The sequence below is a fragment of the Apostichopus japonicus genome, chromosome 16 (assembly GCF_037975245.1).
Source record: "Apostichopus japonicus isolate 1M-3 chromosome 16, ASM3797524v1, whole genome shotgun sequence".
Classification (NCBI taxonomy): domain Eukaryota; kingdom Metazoa; phylum Echinodermata; class Holothuroidea; order Aspidochirotida; family Stichopodidae; genus Apostichopus; species Apostichopus japonicus.
The window spans coordinates 15,428,788-15,454,625 of NC_092576.1; the positions used below are offsets into that span (position 1 = coordinate 15,428,788).

The 25,838-nt window shown below is 38.2% G+C and overlaps 1 protein-coding gene across 2 annotated transcripts in view; it reads left to right on the forward strand.

Annotated features, from left to right (window-relative positions):
* LOC139983698 (calcineurin-binding protein cabin-1-like) overlaps positions 1-25,838 on the forward strand; it is a 44,930-nt gene that overhangs the window by 15,041 nt on the left and 4,051 nt on the right. Inside the window, exons 12-37 of one of the 2 annotated variants that reach the window (XM_071997426.1) lie at positions 729-989; positions 2,131-2,240; positions 2,384-2,475; positions 3,054-3,278; positions 3,723-3,800; positions 5,124-5,228; positions 5,528-5,625; positions 6,733-6,803; positions 7,195-7,279; positions 7,808-8,013; positions 9,377-9,501; positions 9,969-10,154; positions 11,816-11,959; positions 12,694-12,898; positions 13,713-13,954; positions 14,597-14,659; positions 15,111-15,222; positions 16,053-16,214; positions 19,980-20,186; positions 20,714-20,803; positions 21,388-21,551; positions 22,220-22,383; positions 22,739-23,148; positions 23,908-24,059; positions 24,449-24,577; positions 24,867-25,104. In XM_071997426.1, the coding sequence (XP_071853527.1) occupies positions 729-989; positions 2,131-2,240; positions 2,384-2,475; positions 3,054-3,278; positions 3,723-3,800; positions 5,124-5,228; positions 5,528-5,625; positions 6,733-6,803; positions 7,195-7,279; positions 7,808-8,013; positions 9,377-9,501; positions 9,969-10,154; positions 11,816-11,959; positions 12,694-12,898; positions 13,713-13,954; positions 14,597-14,659; positions 15,111-15,222; positions 16,053-16,214; positions 19,980-20,186; positions 20,714-20,803; positions 21,388-21,551; positions 22,220-22,383; positions 22,739-23,148; positions 23,908-24,059; positions 24,449-24,577; positions 24,867-25,104 (4,124 nt within the window). Of the gene's footprint in view, positions 1-728; positions 990-2,130; positions 2,241-2,383; positions 2,476-3,053; positions 3,279-3,722; positions 3,801-5,123; positions 5,229-5,523; positions 5,626-6,732; positions 6,804-7,194; positions 7,280-7,807; positions 8,014-9,376; positions 9,502-9,968; positions 10,155-11,815; positions 11,960-12,693; positions 12,899-13,712; positions 13,955-14,596; positions 14,660-15,110; positions 15,223-16,052; positions 16,215-19,979; positions 20,187-20,713; positions 20,804-21,387; positions 21,552-22,219; positions 22,384-22,738; positions 23,149-23,907; positions 24,060-24,448; positions 24,578-24,866; positions 25,105-25,838 lie in introns of both variants that reach the window. The other variant, XM_071997427.1, reaches the window with a different exon arrangement.

Sequence of the window (25,838 nt, forward strand, 5' to 3'; positions counted from 1 at the left end):
ATAAACTTTCATATTTTGTAATATTGCCAGATATGCAGTGGCCTAAAAACAAATATCGTTATCGCAGTGTATTAGCAGTGTAATAATTATTACAGGAAGTGCGTATCACGTACGATTGCTAGCTTAGCTTCATAACATGCTGTTCGTGCAACAACTTAGGACGAATCATAGAAAGGATGAGAACGAACGTTGTCGACGTCGTTGTGCATACGGTTCGTGACACTACATCGAGTGCGGTTAGGTAGGCAATATGTATTTTATTACACAGTGGCCAACTGTAGGCTTGTAATTGGCTATAAGCTAAATTTAGCTAATTGCATCTGCCAAACTAAGTACTGTAAGTAGTTGAATCAGTAGGCGTGAATGTTACTACGATTACAATCGAGTTAACGGAGCTGACGAGTATTCAAGATCAAAAGAGCACTGACAAAATACCATGCTAAAAAAGGACAGTTTAGAAAAAAAATCGACACTGAAAGGGGGGAGCAGTCGCTCCCCCTGCTCCCCCCTGGCTACGTCCCTGGGTTATGCAGTTAATTTTACAGTTCCTATGGTACACTGTAGTGAGGCTGAACCATACATTAACCTTTCAATTTAAATATGTAGCAGCCATTTGCAGAAAACTGAAGATCATGTAGTGATTGCATTACTCTTGCTTGATTTTGTTTAATGCTTTAATTTTAGAGGATAAATATATACATATTTCGCATTGGAACTTTTCGATCCAGGTTCCTCCGGCTTGGCAGTGGAAAAGACAACTCCCTCCTTTGCTACTCCGAGTGGACCCTTGGAAGATTCTGCTCACCCTTCGCAAGAGTTGAAACCGGATGGAGACACCGTAGCTTGGACCGAGCAGAGCGATGGCGGCGTGTCGGGGATGGAGACCGACGAACTGTCCGAGAGACAGACAGATGGAGAGGGTGTTGCCGTGAGCAATGCCAATCGAGGAGGTATCATAGGATCGTCAGACAGTCAGATCCAGACGACAGGTTTGCGATTTCTTCTTGCACTTGTATTCTGTCGTTTGTTGATTAAGAAGTTGCTTCCATTGGCGCTAGAATAATCGTTGGTACATGATTTTCGGTTTAATTTTCATATGGACTAAGGAATGTAGATATGAAGGAAAATTTCTCAGTGCACTTGTGTGCAAAAAAACAATTCAGATGTAGTTTAGGATTTTTAGGTAGGATGTTAACATTAGGTTATAAAATGAATCAATGTTTGTATGTATGTGTTTGTATATTAGATCCTCCTGCAAGCAGGAATTCCCGAAGAAGCCTCATTGGCTTATCAAAGCCGCAAGCTGGCCGAAGTCAGTCTCTTACATTCATATTTAACGTCCATGATTATGAATTGTTAATTGTCAACAACTCTGTAACTGGACGACATACATTAATCTTGGAGTGACTCGAACCGGGGACCTAATGATTGAAAGGCACCGGCGTTAACCACTGAGCTATTAAACACTCCAAGTTTGTGACATCATTATGAGCTCAGTGGAAGTACATTAAAGTTAAAAGGATATTCCGGTGGCTAAAGTTAATTTCTTAACAAAATTGCTGAAAATGTTCCGAATCTGTCGGTGAAACCCACATACCTGTAGGAAGCATCCTGCAGATACAAACTATTGAAATGTTGTGATATTTTTTATATAAATGCACCTGGCAACAACAGAGTGGATGACGTCAACAGGGAATTTCAGCTGAAAATGTCTTCGGTTTCCTTTATAACTTGTCAGTCATTCATCCGCAGAGGAAAAGAATATTTTCTAGAAAAAGGAAACCTTTTTTTGATGTGAAATTCTAAGTACAGAAGAACATTTGCCCAGATGACATCACAACCCCCTACTGTGGTCCAACTTCCTTGAGTAGGTTGAATGTTTAGCCAGTCATAAATAGGTTGCATCCACTCAAGCATATCTCAAGTTTATGGGCAATATTATTGAGATTTTGAGGAATTTTACAGTTGTTCAACTATAGCAGTGTGGAAAACATTTCTCTTCAATATAAGTTGCACATTATTCTTCATTAGAAAATCCTTTTAATTAGGATGTTATGCCCCAATAATGTAACGGCTCTCGTTCGAGTTATGAGACCAGCAAACGGTTCTTTTTTTCTTCATTCGCTGTAGATGTTTCAGGAACGGAGACCGAGGAAGCACCAGAGAAAAGCAGAAAGTCTCATAAAAAGAAGAGGGGCCTGATGAGCGAACCCGCTCCAGGGAAGAGGAGATCGGCTCGAGTAAGTCTATGATGTAATAATGACATCATCATCATTACTGTTTATAATTGCACTATGTATTCTGTTGTGTTTACTCTTTAAGTATCATCGTGCACTTGTAAATTTGTATGTTTATTCTTTTAACAATATCTCTTTACATCCAGGTCAGAAATACAGAAAAGAAGAAAGAAGTCAGAGAATCCATCAACTATCAAGAATTACTTCTAAGATTCTTGCCATCGACGTTACTTCAGAGGTAACACTCTACTTCTAGTAATGTCTATAGTAATGTCTATTGTAATGTCTATCTTGTGTCTATTGTTGTTCCTGTTGGTGTCTATTGTCTTTCTTTCATGTCTATTTTCGTGCCTATATGTGTCTATTGTCGTTTCTGTATGTGTCTATTGTTGTTTCTATATGTGACTATAGTCTTTCTTTTATGTCTATAGTTGTTCCTGTTTGTGTATATTGTCTTTCTTTTTATGTCAATAGTTGCTTCTATATGTATCTATTGTAGTTTCTGTATGTGTCTTTTGTTTCTATATGTGACTATTGTCTTTCTTTTATGTCTATAGTTGTTTCAATATGTGTATATTGTTGTTTCAATTTGTGTCCATTGTAGTTCCTATATGTGTCTATTGTCTTTCTTTTATGTCTATTGTTGTTTCTATATGTGTCTATTGTCGTTTCCATTTGTGTCTATTGTAGTTCCTATATGTGTCTTTTGTCTTTTTTATATTGTTTCTATATGTGTCCACTGTCGTTCATATATGCGTCTATTGTTGTTTCCATGTGTCTATTATTCTTTAATTCTATGTCTTTTATCGTTTCCAGTAACCAAGAGGAACCAGTCGACATCTTTGAGAGTCCATCTGCTCAACCACAGAGACAGTCAGCGAATACAAAGGACCTGCCGGACCTTCCGGTGACCTCTGACCTCGCAGAGGGCGAAGCCGATGCTGTTGAGGAGTTCTTGAAGAGTCACCAAGAGAACGGAGGTGTGGTGTGTCTGATGGAGGACTATCTGATGTGCTTGTCCAAGCAGTTTCTTCTCAAATGGTGAATTTTTGGTTGACTTACCCCCTCTATATCACTATTTAAAATACATATAAAAATACTAACTTTCAAAATTGAAGTAAAAACTCAGATGAGATTAAGTAAGTAAGCAAGTCAACTATATTGAATCCCAGAAGAAAATTACATATCTGCGGTAAGCAATATAATGAATGATACAAAATACAAAGAACATTGATACAATGAATGTTAAAAAATACAAAATAAGAAATTCTCTCGGATAGATTTGTTTGATCGTTATGAATCTAAGCAGATTCCTCGTGGATTTCAAAACTACTCTATTCAGCACAACTGCACAGCAGTGACGGTTGACCCCGCCACCTCGCTCAATGAGGATTCATCATCTTGTGTTGGATACTCTCTCATTCTCTCTAACATATTGTGACGTGATGTCTGATGTATTTCTTGCCTGGTTTTTTTCTCTTACAGGCCCAGAAAGCTCTACTCTGTTTATGTTGAGGTTTATAAAAGAATGAGAAAGCACATCACAATTCCAGCTCTCTTCTTGTGAGTAACTCCTGACAAAGTACTCCTATTTATTTTTCTCAATTGTTTTTGGTTTTGATGTGCGTCTTACAATGATATCTTCCATTCACCTCTAGAGTGCTGCACTTAATATTTACATCACTCTCATGTTTGCTTTCATAATCCTTCCTTTTCCTTTTCCTTGTCCTCATCACATTCGCATCCTTTAGTCCCGAGCTAGTGCTCCCCCACCTAGAATTCCCCCTCTTCTCTCCTCTCCCTCTCCCTCCCCACTCTTTACTCCTCTTACTACCCTCCCCACTCACTCTTCTCACATCCCACACCCACTTCCCTCCCCACTTCTTTCACACCCCACGCCATCTCACTCCACTCCCTAATTCCCTCTCACTCCCCTCCCAACTCACCCCTCTCACATCCACCACCATCTCACTCCCCACCCCCTAACTCCTCTCACACACCATGCACTCCTCTCATTACCATCCCCCTAATTCCTCTCACTCCCCTTGGCACTCGCTCCTCTCACACCCCCCCACTCATTCATCTCACATGTACCCCTCGCTGGTCTCACTTCCCACCCCCTCACTCCTCTCACTCCCCACCCCCTTCACTCACCATACTTTACACCTGGCATTTGTAGTATAGATACTTGTATCATAGAAAACCCTTGGATAAGTTTCAAGACTCTATCCTTGCTGCAAAAAAAGAACACAAGTGATAACGTTTGCTAGACTTTGTTGTTCTTGTTATTGATGTATACACACGATATAATTTATCCTGTATCGCATAGCAAAGTGCTATGTAAAATGGGCCAACCCTATGTAAATTTTTTAAATGTTATGTAAAATTTGAAATTGATTTGTGAAATTTGAAAATGATATGTAAAATGGTAAAATGTTATGTAAAATGGGCCAACCCTATGTAAATTTTTTAAATGTTATGTAAAATTTGAAATTGATTTGTGAAATTTGAAAATGATATGTAAAATGGTAAAATGTTATGTAAAATGGGCAAATATTATGTAAAATGTGCAAATTGCTAGAAACAAGTACAAACATGTATATCAATTTGTTACACAGGAATAATACTATTTTATGAGAGTGAAAATTGAGAGCTTTCAAACTGCCACACAAAATATGAATGATAAATTATTTCCTGAGACCTCTTTTATTTAGGGGGGTGGTGTGGTTTAGAATAAAAGAGTACTATAACTAAAAGTAGGCAAACACATATTCACTCACACACAAAAGTCCTTCATGACTCATTTCACATTGGGTAGGCTATTGATTTCAAAATCTTTTTGCCTTATATATATTTACATTTGCTTTGTACAATTCCTCCTTCCAGTAAAGACCAGACTGACGGCTACAAGCGTAACTTGGGCCTGGTGATTCTGGTGTACATGGAGATCAGCGTTGACAGGGGAAGGATCTCAAAGACACAAGAAAAGAGGTGAGGAGGGCTTCTTGCCACCCAGACTCGGTATCTTTGCAACAGAATGAAAAAGATATGTTCCTCTGGAGATTTAAAGTCATACGTTTCGTTCAGTAATTAGCTTTTGAATTATAATAATAATAATCAGCAGTCATTAACCGACGCTTAATCGAGAATTAAATATGCATATTTATTTATGCAAAAACATTCAATTATCTTTATTCATGTCATGGTGGTGTGCAGCTGTATTATGATAAGTTATAAATATATATAGTGATACACAGAATGAAACATGATTTAAATTTTTTAATCTGTAGATTTGGAGATTTCTTTCAACAAGATATGTTTTACTTAGAGGACCTCGGTGTCATGGAGTCAATTATGAAGGAATATCTACCAGATTTTGCCGTAAGAGGTAAGTTTAAACCATCAGCTCTACTGAATTTTCTGCTTCCACATCTCCAAAAGAAGAATTTCAACACAACAACAAAACAATCAAAGAATGTCAGTTTAATTTTATGAGCCGTGCAGCAAATGTTCCCTTTATGATGGCACGTCACCATGTGTCGTCATTGACTGGCGTGCCACCTCACAGATTGTGATGTCATAAAATACTTGATAAATAGTATGGAACCAAAGTTGACGTTAAAGATTCCCCTCCACTTCGATCGCTGTGGGTGTTGTTCTTTCACCGATAATAATGTTAACTGGTTTGTATAAGTGGATAGGAATGGGTGTCCTTTGAGAAGGAATAAATTATTAAAAAGGTAGAGAGATTATTGGAATAGTGCATGATATAGATTAGTGTATGTCGAATTAATGAATTATTGAATTAATGAATTAATGGATTAATGAGTTAATGAATTATCGAATTAACGATTGAATTAATGTATGTCGTCCAGTTACAGAGTTGTTGACAATTTACAATTCATAATCATGGACATTAAATATGAATCTAAGAGACTGACTTCGGTCAGCTTACGGCTTGATAAGCCAATGAGGCTTCTTCGCAAGTTCCTGCGTGCAGGAGGATCTAAAATACATACATTCATACGAACATATAGTCAGCTAAAATGAAGGTGAAAAAACGCAAAGAAAAGTAACAAGATTACCAGAAAAAAGGAAACAAATATGAATTCAAAGAAAAATTGAAAGAAGATGAAAAAACAGGCAAACTGTAATTGGTAATGTACACAGAAAGGTTAGAAAGTACCAGAGAGTGGTTGAAAAGAGTTTGAGATACACATAGGCACTGACAGATATGTACATGGTCCTATGAGAACGAATGTCAGTTGAAGAGATGAAAGTTCAAACAGTATTTGGCAGGGGAATGTGGTAACCAGAGGTACGGGGAAGATTGTTATATCATCCTGTCTTCGGATTAGTCGTAAATATTTATGCATGGTGAGATCTTGTCATCATGAAACTTGTTGTTAGCTCCACACTTTTCAGGTGAATTAATATTTAATGTGTAAGTTTTCAATTAATATATTGTGGTCTTTCTTGGCTCATTTACCCACAGTTTACTGGATGAGAGCTCATAACTTTGCTGGTGAGGGTAAAACTGCAGAGGCTGTACATGCATACGAGGTGGTGAGTCATGTAAATTTTTTGTACAGTTTGTAAAACAAAGCGTTCTTGCAGAGCATCTTTCTTCCATTTCGCTTGGTATAAATCATATCACGTTGGGACAGTCATTGCGACCACAAGTTTTCGGGGTATTGATTTGCAATGAAGGCAGTCGCTGAATTTTGGTGTCATGAAACGATACTTCGTCCTTTTGCTTCACTGTGTAGTCCTTATAGGGAACCAGTGACATCTAGATACATCAATCTAATACGCACCTCTCAAAGTGAGAAATAAGCAAGACACTAAGACCATATAAAGTGATTTTTTCCCTTGGGAAATATTCGAGACCCGCAAACTCTCTGATATAAATATGATGTTTTGATCTATGGCTATTTTCAATCTTTCCCCATTTCAGTGTCATGAATTATTGACGACCTCTGACCTCAACGAGAAGATCATTCACCTGCCGAACATAATTCAGGATAAGATCATCACTAAAGGTACGTAACCAGGCAGTACAGTAGCCCGGCACAATTCACAGAGAGCATTGCATCTCGTTACTACCTTGGGCCTCAACAAAAAGAGTAAAAAATTAACAGAGGGCTCTGTCTTATTGGTCCTATCTAGGTCCCCCCCGTAACTCAATGAGCTGTTGTTATGATGTTTAGAAGCATGGTGGTAACATGAGTTGTGATAATTAGTTTAGATATACAGTAAGTTTGTTAGTAAGTATTGAAATAGTAGATCATTTGAAAAATACATCCCAAGTTTTTCAAACCAAACTAAGAATGTTACGCACCTAGAACGTGTTTTTTAAAATGCCCAAGACATGTTTTCTTAAACATGTTTTTTTCCTTTGGCGAAACTGCACAGAGTGGAACCTCGGTCAAGTCAATCACGTAGCGCATCTGTAATGCAAGGATATGTGTTTCTCTATATTTAGTATGATATTTTTTATCATTATTAAATAAACTACTTGTTTGTGACGTTCTGAGATGTTTTTTTTTTCTCCTTCTCACATCGTTTAGAGATCATAGAATCCAAGAAGGATTCTCTCCGACGGACCCAGTCTCACGAGGAGATCTTGAAACTGTTCGAAGGAGGCAATTACGAAAAAGTGGTGGACATTCTCCGGCCGGTGGTGGACACTCCGAGGAGCGATGGGGATGACGTTGAAAAGTTAAAACAGAGACTGATGTTGGTGGAAGCTCTTCTGAAAGTGAAAGATCACAAGGTATCGTAAAGATGTAAAGATAGGACAGGGATGTAGCCAGAAATGTGAAAGGTGGGGGGGAGGGGGAGGGAGCAGAATTCTAAAAGGGGCATTTTCTCTCAAAGGGAGCAATGTTACACTTTACGGAGCCCCATGATGTACTAAGAAAAGTTTTGCCCAAAATGCCTCCCACGTTGCAGGAAAAAAACAATAATAAGAGTATTGTATAACGTAGCAGACTAACTTTTATAGGAAAGAATGAGAAGGGGCGCTTAAGCTTCCTTCAACCTGCAAAGAGGGCTTGAATGATATTACCCGCTTGTAGTTAAATTTTATTAATTATCTTTCGTGGTACTCAAAAGGGGGGGGGAGTGATCGCTCCCATTTCTCCCCCCTGGCTACGTCTCATCTTTAGGAAGAATGATAGTCAAGTTGTTTGCACATAATAATTATATTTTCATGATGGGTGAAATTTTTATTACGGCAGGTTCTGTGGGAAACTCCAAATGACAATTTTTTTTTTATTGTATTTTTATTTTGACAAGTTCAGAAAATATATATGAAATTCTTCAACTGACGTACTTCCGTATTTCATAAAGTGCGAGAGATTTTGGCCAATTTTTAACGCAGGAGTGTAGGGAACCTACTTGCGGGTCTCCTTATGGGATTCACTCTAGTCGTGTTTGGTCGGAATTTAAATTAATTGTTTTTTTTTGGTTTCGATGATAATCGTAACCTATGCATTCATAATGGCTTGTGTGTGTGCGTGTGTGCCTTTGTGACGCCCAGCTTGAAAACACGGTACCTCAACAAGGGAAGGTCAGACCAATTCATGTTTAGTGTGTAGAAGTACCAAATTGAGTACAAGAAGCCTATTGTGTTTGGTGGAGGTCAAACATCATTTGTGGTCACCAGGGGTACGTCAAATTGTGAAAACCTTGTTAACACGATATCTCAAGATGGGAAGCAAGGGCAGACCTCATATTAGGAGTACCACATTGCTAAAAAGAAGCCTATTGTTTTTGGTGGAGGGCAAAGGTCATTTGAGGTCACCAGGGGTCAAATTGTGAAAACCTTGTAAACATGATATCTCAAGAAGGAAAGTCAGACCAATTTCATATTTGATGTGTAGAAGTGTAGAAATTGTGAAAATCTTGTAAACAAGTACACCCTCACTATACATTACGTCAGATTCATGAAAAAAACTGCTCATGTTCCATCATCGAAACCACAAAGCATTTTTACATTCTGGTTTTTCCAAGTAGTCTGATTTTTGCAAGGCAGACCCGATCCTGCTGTGAGTGTGCCTCTTGCCGATCGTTTTTACCTCATCTTTGGATTGTTAATTAAATTCCTGACCGTTCTCTCTTTTACTTCTTCTTAGAATGTCGTGATCTGCTTTCACAAGATTCTGAAGGAACTTTGGGAAGACGTGCAAGGTCTGGATGATTTCCAAGCCAAGGTCGCTGTCATGGAGACCGTCGACAAATTCTTTGAGCTTCTGGTCGGGTGAGTAGATGTTCACACGTCATGAATTTGCAAAAAAACTTTAATTTGCTTATTTTTTAGCTGCAAAATGGATGATTCGTATGGCAAAGAATCATAGTGCTGTGTTCAACTTAACTTTTCAACTTAACTTTTGGTACAACAGGTTTCAAATTCAACTCTATATCTTGAGGAGTTGAAGGTAAATTTTGTTCGGATGCATCAAATATGTAATTCCTCTTTCATCCATCCAAACTGAGGAAGTTACCCCTGACGTATCCTACAAAAAAAAACGAAAAAAAATATCAAATATATAATTTCTCTTTGATCCATCCCAAAAACTGATGTTACCCCTGACATATCCTACCAAAAAAGAAGCAAAAGTGCAAAATGGATCTTGAAATGAAATTTTCATTGTTTGATACAGACTCATAATCCATTGTTATATCTTTTGATTGTCTTTGTCCTTCCCCCTTCTCGTCCCTAACCAGACCCCTCTCTGAGTTCCCTCTTTTCCTCCGGGATACCTACCATTCAGCCATTGTCCAGCTCACCCACCTGCAGATTGAGCTCATTTCCTGGTCCATGGAGAACTTTGAAGTGACTGTCGAAGGGGTAGCCCCTCCTCCTGGCCCTACAGTGCACCCATGGATCCTTCTTTACCATATCATTAAAAGGTTTGTCATTATTTGGCTGCGTTTTTTTCTCTGACAGAAGACGGTTTGAGTAGTTTTCCTTCTTACCTCGAATAGTTTTCGTCCTTGTGTTTGTGTACTATAGTATAGTGTTCCATATACTATAGCATAGTGTACTATAGTATAGTGTATAAACTATATATACTATAGTATAGTGTGTATATACTATAGTATAGTATAGTGTGTATATACTATAGTATAGTTTGTATATACTATAGTATAGTATATATACTATAGTATAGTATATATATACTATAGTATAGTATATATATACTATAGTATAGTATATACACACTATACTATAGTATATATATACTATAGTATAGTGTATATATACTATAGTATAGTATATACAAACTATACTATAGTATATATATACTATAGTATAGTGTATATATACTATAGTATAGTATATACACACTATACTATACTATAGTATATATATACTATAGTATAGTATATATATACTATAGTATAGTGTATATATACTATAGTATAGTATATATATACTATAGTGTAGTGTAGTATATGTATACTATAGTATAGTGTATGTATACTATAGTATAGTGTATGTATACTATAGTATAGTATACAAATAATGAATGGTTATGAGTGCAATAGTGCAAATATTTCATAAGTTGAAAGATGGAATGTTCCATTCAACGAGGCGCAGCCGAGTTGAATGGAACAAATTACATCTTTCAACGAATGAAATATTTGCACTGTTGCACGAATGGAAACCATTTATTATTTGTTTTATACAACACCTTCAAAGTTGGATATAATTGGATGTAAAATGCACTCATGCAACAGATTGTTTTGAACAGACAGCTGGTTTCTCTGCTCTCTTACCATTGAAAAAAGTGCTATCAAAAAAGTATAACACATTGTTCTATTTCATAGAGTGCAATAGAGCGGATTTTGCATGCAATCGACGAGCAATTGACCAATCAAATGGCTGGAATATAATTAGGTGTTGTATAAGTTGTATACAGGCGGAGTGTATAGCCTAGTGGTTAACGCCGGCGTCTCCCAGTCATGAGATCCCCGGTTCGATTCCCCGCCGACAGCAATGTGTGTCGTCTGGCAAGGGTGTTGTTCAATAACAACTTCCTGACATGGACGTTAAATGGATGTGTGCCGAGAGATTGGCTTCGGTCAGCTTGCGAGTCTACAAGCCTCCATGGCTTCTTTCGCGAGTTCCTGCTTGCGGGAAGATTACATATACATACATAATATAGTATACTGTATATATATATAGTATAGTGTACTATAGTATAGTGTATAAATGTTGATCAATTTATCTATGAAATCTGGTATTGTTGATGCAATTTGTATCTCTCGACATATAAATACATATTGAATAGTCAGAAGCATTCATGTTGCAAAAGATGTTAACAGTCATGAGAAATCATGTTTATTTTCAAAACCCAAGAGTATTAGGTTTAGTCCAAAAACAACCTACCATACTGTCACAATCGGGATATCTAACCTAGCCTACTTTATAAATCTTATAACATTGTTTCCCTGTTTTATCATGTGCTATACTGACTAATCTTGTTTTATAATGACTTAACCTTGTTTGTATCGTTTCATCAATTTTATTCAAGTTTCATATGAGCTCGTACTATTTCTTGTTGCAGCGAAGAACAGAAACTGGAAGAAAAAAAGATACCCAGTGGCATGGAAACCGATACCATGGAAACGGATGATAGGTCCAACAGTCCGGTTCCTCTGCTGCCATCATCTATCATGTTACTGGATACGGCTCATGAATATTTAGGAAGGTGAATATTCATTGTCTGACATCAACTTTCCATGTATTAATTGGTCATTCTGCCTTTATTTGTGAAGTATGTGTGTATATATATATATATATATATAAATGAAAATCGTAATGAGTTGGAAAATCAAGAACAGTGAAAAAACTTTCAGCCTCCACCGGGATTCGAACCACGGGCCTTCCGCTATATATATATATATATATATATATATGTAATATTGTGGGTAATTTGGACAACATAGAACTGAAGTGTATGAATCGATGCTAATTATGAAGACTATATGACCGAGGAGGGAGGAGGGAGAAGCGAGGAGGGAGGAGGGGGTGGGGCGGTTGTAAGGGACTAGGGTTGATTGCATTACAAAAATGTACTATAAGTAACATCTTCATAGACTGAGGTCAAGTGGTGAGATTTTAATATGAGGAATATCTGGAAGTCAGGAGATGGAAGAGAGGAAAGACGAGGGACCGGGGATGGGAGGGGAGGAAAGGCAAGGGGATGGAGGAAGGGTGACAGAATAAAAGGGAAGGAGAGAAATGAAGAGTTGATGGTTTCAAATATTATTAAGTAAGACTGACATAGTGGTAGAAGCCTCATTGGAAATGTTTATCGTTGAAAATATCTGCAGAGATGGAAATGCAGATAGCATCTTAGGGTTGAGTTTGGAAGAGAGAGTGGAAGTACGCTCATCTATGGACCAATGGTTTAATATTCTCATTTTTTTTTTTTTTTTGCAGGAAATCCTGGTGCTGTAACAGCTCTGGGGCTTTGCTTAAACTCACCGCGGACATTCTCTCTGGCGAGCTCGAGAAAATACCCGAAGAGACTCATCCCTTCTCGGAGGATATCCAGCAGTCTCTGGAACAATGCTTCTATTGTCTCTACGGACACCCTCACAAAAGGACGAAAGCAAAACATCTACAGGACCATGGTGTGGAGGAGGTAAGGGATAGGTTCATGGAGGGGAATGGGGTAGGGGGTGGGATAGTAATGTTCAGTACAAGGACAGGTGTAAAGATGTGGTGGTGAGATGGTCTGTTATGTCAGGCAAGGTCAGAGAGGGAAAATGGGGGTATAGTGTGGTGACAGGTCAGGGCAGGTGAGTGTCAATAGGGTGGAGGAGTGAGGTATGGAATGCAAGGTATGGGGAGAAGTGAGGTAAAATGAGGTAAAAATAATCTGTAATTCAAAAAGGGGTGGGATGGGGAGTGGATTAAGGCCTGTCGTTGATGCCCATTCCAGGGTCTCTACTGCTTCAGTAGCAAAGTTATTTGCCCTGGCTGAAGCTAAGCATTTACGAGATGTTCAATGTGCCGATAGTATTGCTACAGCTAGGTAAATAATATAAGAATTATGCAGGGAAAAGGCTTCCAATGGGCTTCATTTGTGCTCAGGAAGATGGTGAATTAACATATATTGTACATGGAGATGTACTGTGAGTAAATGTGAAATGTTTGATGACAAAAGTAACCAAAGGTTTATTCCCCCCCTGAAGTTAATACGATTGGTAAGATTTGAAATTACTTACTCTAAAAAGTTGACAATTATTAGAGGGTGCTGTTTGCTTCCTTCTTGCATCTTTATAAGCTACATTGTTTCAAAGCAGATTGGATCCCATGAATTAGCCATGATCCCATCATGTGGTTGAATATCTCTCCAGTATTGTTCTCTTTAAACTCTACTGTCAAAACAACAACAATGCTTTGTTCACATGTTGTTTTGCTTTCTTCCTACCTCCCTCCCTCCTGCCCTTCAGGTCCCCCTGACATGGTCGTACGGCAAGTGTATGTTCGCGTACTTCAAGCCCAAGATGTTACCCGAGTTTGACGGTTACAAGACCAGCTCGATGTCCGGCGACCTGGAGAATCTCTTCCTCCGGATCACGAAAGTGATTCCATCGGGAGAGAGACCGGAAGATAGCGTGGAAAAGATCCACGCATACATCGATGGCAGCTCAGATGACGTACCGACACTCTCAGCCGGTGTCTCACCAAACAGGTCAGCATTTTCAAACTAGCCTCTTGTCTTTTTGGTCCCAGGAGACCCCTACGGTGTTGCTGTCCAAAGAGCGTCTAAGAATTATGGGTACAGAACGCAGGTTTCTCTGTTTTTAACATTTGGAAGCGTCGTAGTTTTGACTTTCATGATAAAATCATATCGTATCGCAAGATCTTAGGCAGAAGCCGGAGATGCAGAAACTATCCTGCGTAGTGTACTTAAGTTTCCTTCCGTAATGCCTTTCTCATGAATGTCAGTGGTATTTAAATTTAGGGTGGGGCTACGCAGGAATACATAAACGAAACCGGACAGATAGAAATTTGAAACACGTTGCAAAGTAATGCTGTGCTAACTTTACCATAATCTGAGCCACCAAACTTTTTGAAAAGTTGGTCATTGTGAATCAAAAATATTTCCCTTGTTCTCAGCTTGTTGTTATCTTTAGAGACCATTTCCATTGAAAATAGTATTTTTAATAATGAAAAAGTGATGGAAAAAAAATGCTCAAAATATCTTTATATATAAATAAGATATTACTTTAGAAGTTTCCAAAAATATTCATTCATCACTTTATTAATTGTTCTTGACTCTCACTCTTGACTCTTGAGAAAATGCACTTTTATTTTTAAATCAATCTTGCAGCCCTGTGGTGACTGAAATATTTTACTTACTTGCTGATTATTACTTCAAGAACAAGGAATTTGGGTAAGTCAATGTTTATTTTTCGATAAAATCACAAATCAGTAGCTCTGTTCTCTACCAACAGAGCTATCCTGGCATAAGTGGTGATCCCTATTCAGCCATCTCTTTGCTGGGGGTGGGGCTGGGGCTGGGGGTGGGGAATTAGTCAGCAGCCACAGTACCTTGGATATCCTTGCATATCACGTAACCAAAAATCTGTAATCCAGAGGTCGCTGGTTTCAATCCCTCCTGGCCAAGACTTTCTCCGCTCTCTCTCAGGTCTTCCCTTCTTATGTGACAAAATGTCAGAAAGTAATGAAAATGAGTGATGGGATTTTATAGCCACGAATATTAACAATCTCTACGTATTAAAAATTATTGAACCGTTGTGGATTTAAGAGGAAAAAAGAAAGCTGGAAGTAATTTAAAAATATTGATATAGACTCTTCTGTATCATATTCTGTCCTTTTTGCAGGAAAGCTAACAGGTTTTACATCAACGATATCTGCTTCTGTCCGAACCGGTTGGACAGTTGGGCAGGTTTGGCTCTGGCAAAGAGCGGTAGGCTGGAGCTCAAGCTTAATTCCGTAAGTTTTAACCCGATTTTATCGCTTTGATTTAAGTAAAACTGTTGGGATATGTCTAAACATCACCAACTACTGAGAGTGAAAACAGATAGAATCATGAGCGATGATAGCCACCAACTCCATCAATATTTCTACAGAGCGGTTATTCCCAGAAGTGGAAGGATGCGGCTACCACGGTCTCATACGAATCAACATTCTTTCTCATTCATTCCACAATGCATCAAACTTTATAATGAAAACTTTCAACGTTAGATCTCGTCTGGCTGTTTCTTCTGTTCCGACTGTACTCTCTTGCCTATTGTCCTGAGCTTTGTATATTGCGTTACTGCATGTTTTATGATGTCTGATGTTTTCATATTCTTACAATTGTTTGATACTGTACGTTTTAGGTTTTCATATATTAATGTTTGTATCTCATATCCTGTTTTAAAATGTCTTATGTTTTCATATTCTTACAAATGTTTGATACTGTATGCTTTAGGTTTTCATATATTAATGTTTGTATCTCATAGCCTGTTTTATACGAGCATGCAATTACCCTTGTGGTTTAATAAAGTATATCTAATCTAATTTTAAAACATAAAGTTATTTATCTGCTGGTTGTGCATCTTGGATGACCAAATGCCCCCAAAATTATGGGTTTTTAGATTTTGGAGTAAAACCTGAGTGAATCTGATCAGGAAATGAAAACTTATGTGCACTAGAGTTGTAATTTTAGTATTTAGAAAAGAGGACCAGTTATTTTTAAAAGATTTTAAAATATTTTGTGCAGCTTTTCCTTTTAATTTTGTTTTACTTGTGTTTCCTTTTTCTTTTTGTTCTCAAAACAGTGCGATGCCAAAGCTGAGGGCGGTGTCTATAAGCAAGGTATGGGCTCTCTGAGATGCTTTCACAGAGCGCTGGAAATTGACCAATCAAATCGTTCTCTGTGGATCGAGTACGGCTCATTTGCATATATCTTACAGTCTCATGCATCCCGGCAATTGAAACAAGTAAGTGTTGTTGCACCGGTTCATTAAAAACATGGCAAAATAAAAAGATAAAACTATCACAAATATTATAGTTTGAATCTTTGAAATTTGACTTAATCTTAACTTTTTGATTTCAACCTCTGAATGTTGACTTTCGTCCCTTGTTGTTTCCTCTTTGAATCTGCAAAATCAGCAGAAAATTGAGAAATTGCTACACCCATATTTTTGTACTTTACTTGACATTGCTGTTTTAATTAATTTTTTTTATATATTATTTATTATTAGTTCTATGTCCTTTGTTTATATTTAATTGTTTATCTAAACTGTGTTATACAGGAAGTGACATACTTGACATGCATACAAAGGTTTTTTTGGTTCCTTGCTTTAGCAAAAGGAACCTATGTAGTCAGGTTGGCGTGTGTGCGTGTGTGTGTGTCTGTGTGTGCATCTGTGACACTTGCTTGGGTACGCTCTATCTCAATAAGGGAAAGTTGGATTGAGGCCAAACTTGGACTATAGATCCGCCATATGGAGAAGGTGTGCCCTATTGTTTTTGGTGCCCACAAAGGTCACCAAAGGTCAGTTATGGTCCAAAAAACGAAAATATTAGAACTGCAATAACTCCCAGTGCCAATGTGTGACAAGGTTGATATTTTGGGACAAGTTGTGGACTGGTTAGGGGAACATTTTGAAATTTAACGGTCACGTAATCCGAGGTCACCAAAGGTCAATTAATGTTAAAAAACTAGTATTTTTGTGATAACTTGAGAACAAAATGTCTGTTAGGGTTGGGAGTTGCTTCATTGTAATCCAATTGTCGACCCGCATCTGAGTGACCCTTGACCTCAATTTGACCTCTGGTGACCTTTACATGTTTTTGTGGATTTTTGAAGTTTTGATGCTATTTTCAGATGTCAAAGGTACCTTCTGATCATAAATGTCAATCGGTTGACCCCGTGTGACCTTTATGTGCGAAGTTATATGGGGTCAAAGTTTTTCGGTCGGAGTTAGGATGGTTGTACAGACTTGTCGTTTTGTTTTTGGAATCAGGAGATTAAACTACATCTGAAACCAAGGTCAAAAGGTCAAAGGGTCACATCAGAAAAAATGTGCTTATTTTGGGAGGAAACGAGCAAAGAAGAAAATGTTTGGTTTTGATGCTAGAATTGGATACCAAAGGTACCTTCCAATCAAAAATGTCAATAGGTTGACACCTGTGTGACCTTTGTGTGCGAAGTTATACGAGGTCAAAGTTAATTTTCAGACATTTAATGCAATAACTCCCAGTTCCAAGGTGTGACACGGTTGATATTTTTGGACAAGTTGCAAATGGTATAGGGAAATATTTTTTAACTTAACTGTCATGTGATCCGATGTCACCAAAGGTCAATGAATGTTAAAAAACTAGTATGTTGGGAGGAGAAAATGGGCAAAGAAAAAAATGTTTGAATTTGTATAGTTTGATGCTCTATTTAGGTCTCACCAATCAAAAATATCAATAAGTTGACCCAAGGTGACCTTTGCATGTTAAGAAATATGAGGTCAAAGTTAATTTTCAGACATTTAATGCAATAACTCCCAGTTTCAAGGTGTGACACGGTTGATATTTTTGGAGTAGTTGCAAATGGTATAGGGAAATATTTTCAACCATAACGGTCATGTGATCCAAGGTCACCAAAGGTCAATTAATGATAAAAAACTAGTCTTTTTGAGATAACTTGAGAACAAATTGTCTGTTAGTGTTGGGAGTTGCTTCAATGTAATCCAATTGTCGACCCGCATCTGAGTGACCCTTGACCTCAATTTGACCTCTGGTGACCTTTTCGTGTTTCGTGGACTCTTACAGTTTCGATGCTATATTCAGATGTTAAAGGTAACTTCTGATCATAAATGTCAATGGCTTGACCCCCCGTGTGACCTTCGTGTGCGAAGTTATATGAGGTCAAAGTTAATTTTCAGACATTTAGTGCAATAACTCCCAGTTCCAAGGTGTGAAACGGTTGATATTTTTGGAGTAGTTGCCAGTGGTATAGGGGAATATTTTCAAATTTAACGGTCATGTGATCCAAGGTCACCAAAGGTCAATGAATGATAAAAAACTAGTATTTTTACGATAACTTGAGAAGGAATTGTCAGTTAGGGTTGGGAGTTGCTTCAATGTAATCCAAATGTCGACCCGCATCTGGGTGACCCTTGACCTCAATTTGACCTCTGGTGACCTTTCCGTGTTTTGTGGATTTTTACAGTTTGGATGCTATTTTCAGATGTCAAAGGTACCTTCTGATCATAAATGTCAATGGGTTGACCCCCGTGTGACCTTCGTGTGCGAAGTTATACGAGGTCAAAGTTAATTTTCAGACATTTAATGCAATAACTCCCAGTTCCAAGGTGTGACACTGTTGATATTTTCGGAGTAGTTGCAAATGGTATAGGGGAATATTTTCAACCATAACGGTCATGTGATCCAAGGTCACCAAAGGTCAATGAATGATAAAAAACTAGTATTTTTGCGATACTTGAGAACAAATTGTCCGTTAGGGTTGGGAGTTGCTTCAATGTAATCCAATTGTCGACCCGCATCTGGGTGACCCTTGACCTCAATTTGACCTCTGGTGACCTTTTCGTGTTTTGTGGATTTTTACAGTTTCGATGCTATTTTCAGATGTTAAAGGTACCTTCTGATCATAAATGTCAATAAGGTTGACCCCCGGATGAGCTTTGTGTGTGAAGTTATACGAGGTCAAAGTTAATTTTCAGACATTTAATGCAATAACCCCCAGTGCCAAGGTGTGACAAGGTTGATTTTTTTGGACAAGTTGCGAATGGTATAGGGGAATATTTTCAAACTTAACGGTCATGTGATTCAAGGTCACCAAAGGTCAGCTGATGTTAAAAAACTAGTATTTTGGGGGAGAAAATGGGTAAAGAAAGAATGTTTGAATTTTTACAGTTTTGATGCTCTATTTAGGTCTCACAGATCAAAAATGTCAATTGGTTGACCTACCGGTGACATTTGTGTGTAAAGTTATGTATACAAGTTCAAAGCTAATTTTTAGACATTTAATGCAATTAAATCCCAATGCCAAGGTGTGACACGGTTGATATTTTGGGACAAGTTGTGAATGGGTGGTGGAACATTTTCAAACTTAAAGGTCATGTCATCTGAGGTCACCAATGTTATCATATCTGTTGACCCGCTTGTAGGTGACCTTATATTTCTTACATTTTTGATGCCATATTTAGATCTCAAAAGTGCCTTTTGATCAAAAATCCGATCACATTTTGTGATCACAAAAGTGTTGGCTATACTGTTGGTTACTTTATGGGTACATGTAGGACCACAATTACTTGGACTATTTGAGCCCAATCTTGCTTGCTAATATTATGTGTATTGTCATATACCCCAAGCAAGGAACCACAGTGCCCTTGGGCTCTTGTTTCTTTTTCTCTTGAACACTTCCTTTTGCAATTTATTAACATATTGTTTGAAATGTACTTTGTACCATATGTGATATGTTGTGAAATTACACAAATGAATGAAATCAAGTGAAATTTTGACTTTGAATCTCAAACTTTTGGACTTTTGGACCTTAAATTCCGAACTTTTGACCCAAAATACTGGCTTTCACACCTGTAAATTTTGGACTAAAACCTAGATATAATCCAATTTGAATAGAAGAACGAAATAAGCATGAAATCATTAAAAAAAAATCATAAACTAAATCAGCATAACCATAGTTGATACCGATATTCTTATTACGAGAAACCGTATTCCTTTGCACACAGCAAGAACAGATTCAGCTCTCAGATGAATCCGTGGAGGGACTGAAGATCAAACAGGCAGAGATGTTGACTCTCGCTGAGGAGTGTTTCAGGAAAGTTAACCAGATGGGAGGAGATGAGGAGGGAGAGGAATGGTTGATTCACTACATGCTGGGGAAGATATCAGAGAAACGAGGGGAGATGAACGTGGCCCTGCGGCATTATTTAGAGGTACAGATAGCAGGCATGAGCTTTTTCAGCTAATTCGCGGAATATCTGTGATTTCTTTTCTACCTCCGAGATTTACAGCTCGCAATTTCCGTGAATTTCTAACAACAGTGTTGTATCATTTGAACCGTAGTTTGCATGTTTTTCATAACCTATGGATATCCAACCTGCAGGGGGACAAAAACTATTATCCTAACACATTGTAGCATATGCAAACTGGAGCCTATACTGCAATTTTTACAAAGTTCCATGAATTTTTTTGAACCACAGGCTCATCCCTGAGATAGGGGCTGTGAAAAAGACGGACATCCAAGTTAAGATTTCTTAGATTTGAAAGCTGTAATCTCTTGCATTGTAACTCTTTATGTCGCAAATTGTTTTGATACCCATCGAATCAACTATTTTTGTTCAGGTTTGCCCTCTCTCTTTTTTTCTTGTTTTGGGTCGTTACGTTTGCTCGACAAATTTTTTTTCTTTTTTTTCAACGGTGATTATAAAAGTATTTATATTTATGTTTTTGCTTCATCAAGGCCATGGAACATCTTCACAGCGACGGAGCCAAATTTCCTAAGAAGATTTCGTACCATAATCCACCCGATCTAGCTTTGGAGTCTGTAGAGGTGAGGTTACCCCTTAGAGATTCAAATAAACAAAAAAAGGAACTGAGAAGTTTGATTGGTTGTAAAAATCAATTTTAAATTTTGTTCAATATTTTTCATTTTCTTCCCCTTTCCCTCTATAGAGTCAGTATTTTGGTCACAGTTTTTGACATTCCTAGTTAAAGAAAGTTTTTAAATTCAAATTGATCCAAAGTTGCTGTTTTCACTCAATGATTTTAATTATCTCTCGATGATGTTTAATTCTTACAGACCACTTTTCTTTAGTTTTTAATGATGAGTTTTAGTTTTTTTATGAAAAATGTTTTTGATGATGATTTTTCGGATTTTCGTGGATGACATTTTGTTTTCACAAATGATTTAATCCTCACGAATGCACTTTTGCATCACGCAGAAGTTTTGGAAAAACCTCCAGACAAATCAGATTTGTACATTAAGGTACATATATATCCTCAAATTAATCTTAAAATGATGCCTTCTTTCCACTCGATGGATTGTTTAGTTTTCACTCATGATATTGAGATTTACAAAATGTTTAGTGATGAATTTCATTTCTTCACCAATGGGGTTTTATCCTATCCCGACAGATGTATTTCCGAATCCATGCAGCAGTCCTGAAGTACCTCAAGAAAAATCAGTCAGAGATAGAGAAAATCGATTTCCAGCCTTTCGAAGAAATTATCCACTTAGCCTCAATTCAGCCGTTTGTTAAAAGACTAGAAAACAAGCTGTCCGAGATTAGCAGTGAGCAGTAAGTAGAGGTTTTGCCGCGGACAATTTGAACGTTTTTTCGATTTGAATTTCTTTTATAATTTGATTTAAGTCGTTTATTTGCCTTCAGATTTAAGTTCCCTGTACTACTATTTTCGGTTATTTGTCTTACACTCACCATCAACAACATTTGTGTACTAAATGTTTCACTGCTTGTCACCGTGTTTCTCAACATGTTTACGTTAATATTAGTTAATTATCACAATCTATTCTACTTCTTCAGCTATGAAAATCACATGCTATATCAGGAAGTGTTAGCTCAGTGGTTAACGCCGGTGCCTTTCAATCATAAGGTCCCGAGTTCGAGTCACTCCAAGATTAATGTATGTCGTCCAGTTACAGAGTTGGTGACAATTGACAATTCATAATCATGGACGTTAAAATATGAATCTAAGAGACTGACTTCGGTCAGCTTCCGGCTTTGATAATCCAATGATGGCTTCTTGGCGAGTTCCTGCTTGCAGGAGGATCTAAAATACATACATTCATACACACATACATACACATATCTCACAGCTTTCCTGTATAGTTTGTTCATTATATTTCAATAATATAAAAATTTGAAAAATTAAAAATTTATATATATATATAAGTTAAACATTTTCAATGAATACTTATTTGTTTGTTTTTTCCATTTTCATCTCAAAGCTCAACAGATGCAGAGCAAGATGGTGTGAAGCTAGCTCTGCCTCCCGTCCTCCACTCATCGAGGTCGAACAGCCCTCGGTACTTCACTGCCCCCCAGGACCACGACTACGCCAGGAGGATGTACCGTAAATCGAGAGGCAGCAGCCAGGAGGAAATACCGACAGGTAAACCACGACATCACCCGTGGCACGATCCCACGGCACGCTACCAAGCCCTTGTTAAAATCCTGCCATCGGAAGTCGTAACTACTTCACGTTCTTCTTGTGATTATATTTGTACCCGAGACTACCTACTATCATGTTGAAGTACTGTTATAGTAGTAGAAGCGTTGTGGTATTACAGCCTAAGGTATTATGGAATATATGGCCATTTTACAAGTATAAGTCTATGCCAACTTGCATGGGGGTCTTTGTTTCATTTTCGCCAGTGTTCTGTCTCTATGAGGAGTTAAATGCACAGTAAACGAATGTAACCTATAAACGATGAAACGTTTCTAGAAATTCTCTCTCGTTCCTTCAGACACGGCATCAGAAGGCGACATCCAATCGGGCGAGGAGAGCGCCCCCGGTTCCGATTTAGACTCACAGCGTTCCGCCCCGGTGGAGAGACCTGCCTCCGTGATGCAGGACGCACCGGCGCCGTCTTCCGAAACGAAGGGCAAGACAGAGGCGGCAGAGAAAAAGCCGGAGACTGCAGCAGTTGCCGAGATCGAAAAGAAAGAAGAGCCTGTTCCCATGGATACCAAGGAGAAGGAGAAGGAGGCCAGTGTTGCTGGACCTCAGACAGAAGAGCTGAGTGCTGCAGAGAGATTCAAGAGGCTTGTGGAACAGAGTATTAGTGCCATGCATCTTTGTTTACAGAGGTTTCCCCAGCATTATAAATCACTGTATCGTATCGCTCATTGGCATCTCACCTCGGCAACCGAGAAGGTGAGTCTTCCACAGTGCTACTACCTCCTCTGTGTGATGTTCTCTCTTAAGTTATAATATTTGTTGGCATGAAAACATCTGTAAAAGGGTGCTTTGCACCATGAACAGGCATGAGCTTTTTCCGCGAATTCGCGGAATCTCCGTGAATTCTTTTCTACCTCGGGCACAAAAACTATTACCCTAACACACTGTAGCATACGCAAACTGGAGCCTATACCGCATTTTTTGCAAAGTTCCATGATTTTCTTTTACCCCAGGCTCACCCCTGCATGTAGCAATATTGTGTCAATATTATGTGTGTCAATATTTTGCCAGTCATTTGTCACTGCGTCAAAGTTAGAGGACGTGACAATTTTGATTGGGTCAGGATCTTCTCCAGTAGCGGACCTTAACAGAAATGGAGAAAGCTGGTCGAAAAGACAGATGGGATAGATAAATCATTGGACAATTAGACAAATGAATAGAGTGGAACAAGACATGACATTGGACATTGAGAAGAGAGCATGCATGAGATGGAAGGCTTGCATGAGATAAACTTCTCCCAAATAAATTAGCTGTTTTGTTCGAATTTTTTGGTCTCTCCTCTGTTACGTATATATAAAGAAATCAAAGACTTGTGGTTATATTTGTATGCTTAATTACTTTTTCACCTTAAAAAACTGTCAGTTAGTTTATATCTTTTAAGGCCATATTTGGTGAGCTAATATTTGTCAAATATCCCACTTATTTTGGCATATATTTTCCGACATTATTCTACAGAACCTACAGTGGTGTCGTGACCTGTTGCTAGGGAGTGCCTTACCATGGCAACAGACATCTCACATGCCATCTCCTGCCTTGTTTGGGGAGCACAACAAAACCAAAAACATTTTCCAGGGTATTTGGAGGATACCAATAGCAGACATAGACAGGTAAATTCCACAGTAGTCAAATTATAAGGTGACATACCAAGGAAAGTTCTACTTTCATGTGTACTCATGCTGTTACAGTCACACTTGTACTCTTGTACACTAGTATTTCTTAAATCTAGTATAGATGTAAGTGCAAGATTAAGTACTTGTACTTCCACCTAGAGAGGGAAATTCTACTTGTTCCGTTGATGTTGTACTCGTGCTGTTGTACTGGTAGTACAACCCAGTTAAGATTCAGTATTAAGATACCTCACTCTAACATTAAAGTGATAGTAAATACTGTTTATTTTATTGTTGCTTTAGTGAAGGGTTTAGTGATGTGGAGTTAGCGTTCCTTTTGGAGAGATATTTTAATAACAGTCATTAATGTTTCTGTCTCATGTTCGTAGGTCAGGCAGCTTCTCCTGGCACATGTATCGGTCGGTGACATTACTCATCGAAGTCCTAGAGGAGCTGAAGGACGAGGCTATGCTGCTACAACTAGCAACAAAGTTAGCTAGGACACCAGAACAGGGAAAGTGAGTGCATTCAATATAACAAATGATTAAAAGTTCAAATGCAACCCCAACCCCTTCCTTCTGTATGTGTGTGGCCCAAAGAGCAGAAGGTAACACATAACCCACTCCTCAATTTTAAAAGCAAAGGTACCTTTATAGGTATTGCTTTAATAGTAACAAGTACCATTCTTTCAAGTGGGAAACAGGTCCATTGGCAGTTATTAGTAATAAATAGGACATGAAGACCAACAACAAAGTAACAAACGAAGGAGCATATTATTCATTTTTATTTTCTTACAAAAATTTTCAGGAAATTTTTACGAGATTCCGATCGACCACACTTGGCTACGAGGGCCTATCAGACTTGCCAGAAGTTGCTGGCAGAGGAAACTGGAAAGGTATCATCATTGACCGAGACAGAGTCATTCAATCTACTGATGAAAATATGGCAGACGCTGTCAGTGGGTCAGCAATTACACCATGCTGGTGACAGCAAAGTGGCCAGCAAATTGCTGACTGCTGTATACAAGAGTTACAAAGGAAAAGAGGTGAGGATTTAAGGTCCTTGATTATCAGAATTTCATGTCCATTTGTAATTGAATTATCTAACAGTCATTGATTTTGAGATTTTAGAATAAGTTTTAAAGCAGACATCAACCCCAAACCCTCAGTACTTTCAGGTACGCAGTCCGACTTATCTGTTTGTAAGATCTGCGGCATATTGTTATCAACTGGATAGGCTTTAATTGCCAGGTAATTGTACCCAGCGGGGTAGGAGCCCGGGGGGAGGGCACTGGGGGCAGGGCCCCCACTTTTTTTCCAAAATATCAAATATACTGGCAAATAAAATGTACCCCTTTGATGAAGAACTGTCTTTTGGATATCTTCAGCCTTTGTTAAGTTTATTATTATTCACGTGCACCATAATAGTATTGATAGCATACTAACACGTCATATATGTTTAAGGGATATGGCCGGTGTGTATCCATATATTGCATAACGAGTGGTGGTTGTGGAATGAGAGAGTGCCCCTCTGATGTTGTGCCTCCCCCCACTTTTTGGAAGCTTCCTTCCCCCTGACTGTACCTTCAAGTGTCAAAATATGAACTGTTCCTTTTTGTATTGGCCAGAGATGCAGAAGCTTTAAACTGCTTGTGTTGGTCGAAACGAATTAGTATTATCCAGTTTTTCCCTAAGGATGGTGCCATCATGTAATGTTCAGAGTGTGTTTTTTAAGTATGTTCATGTTTGAGTTTGCACAAATGGCATTTTGTTCCTCAAC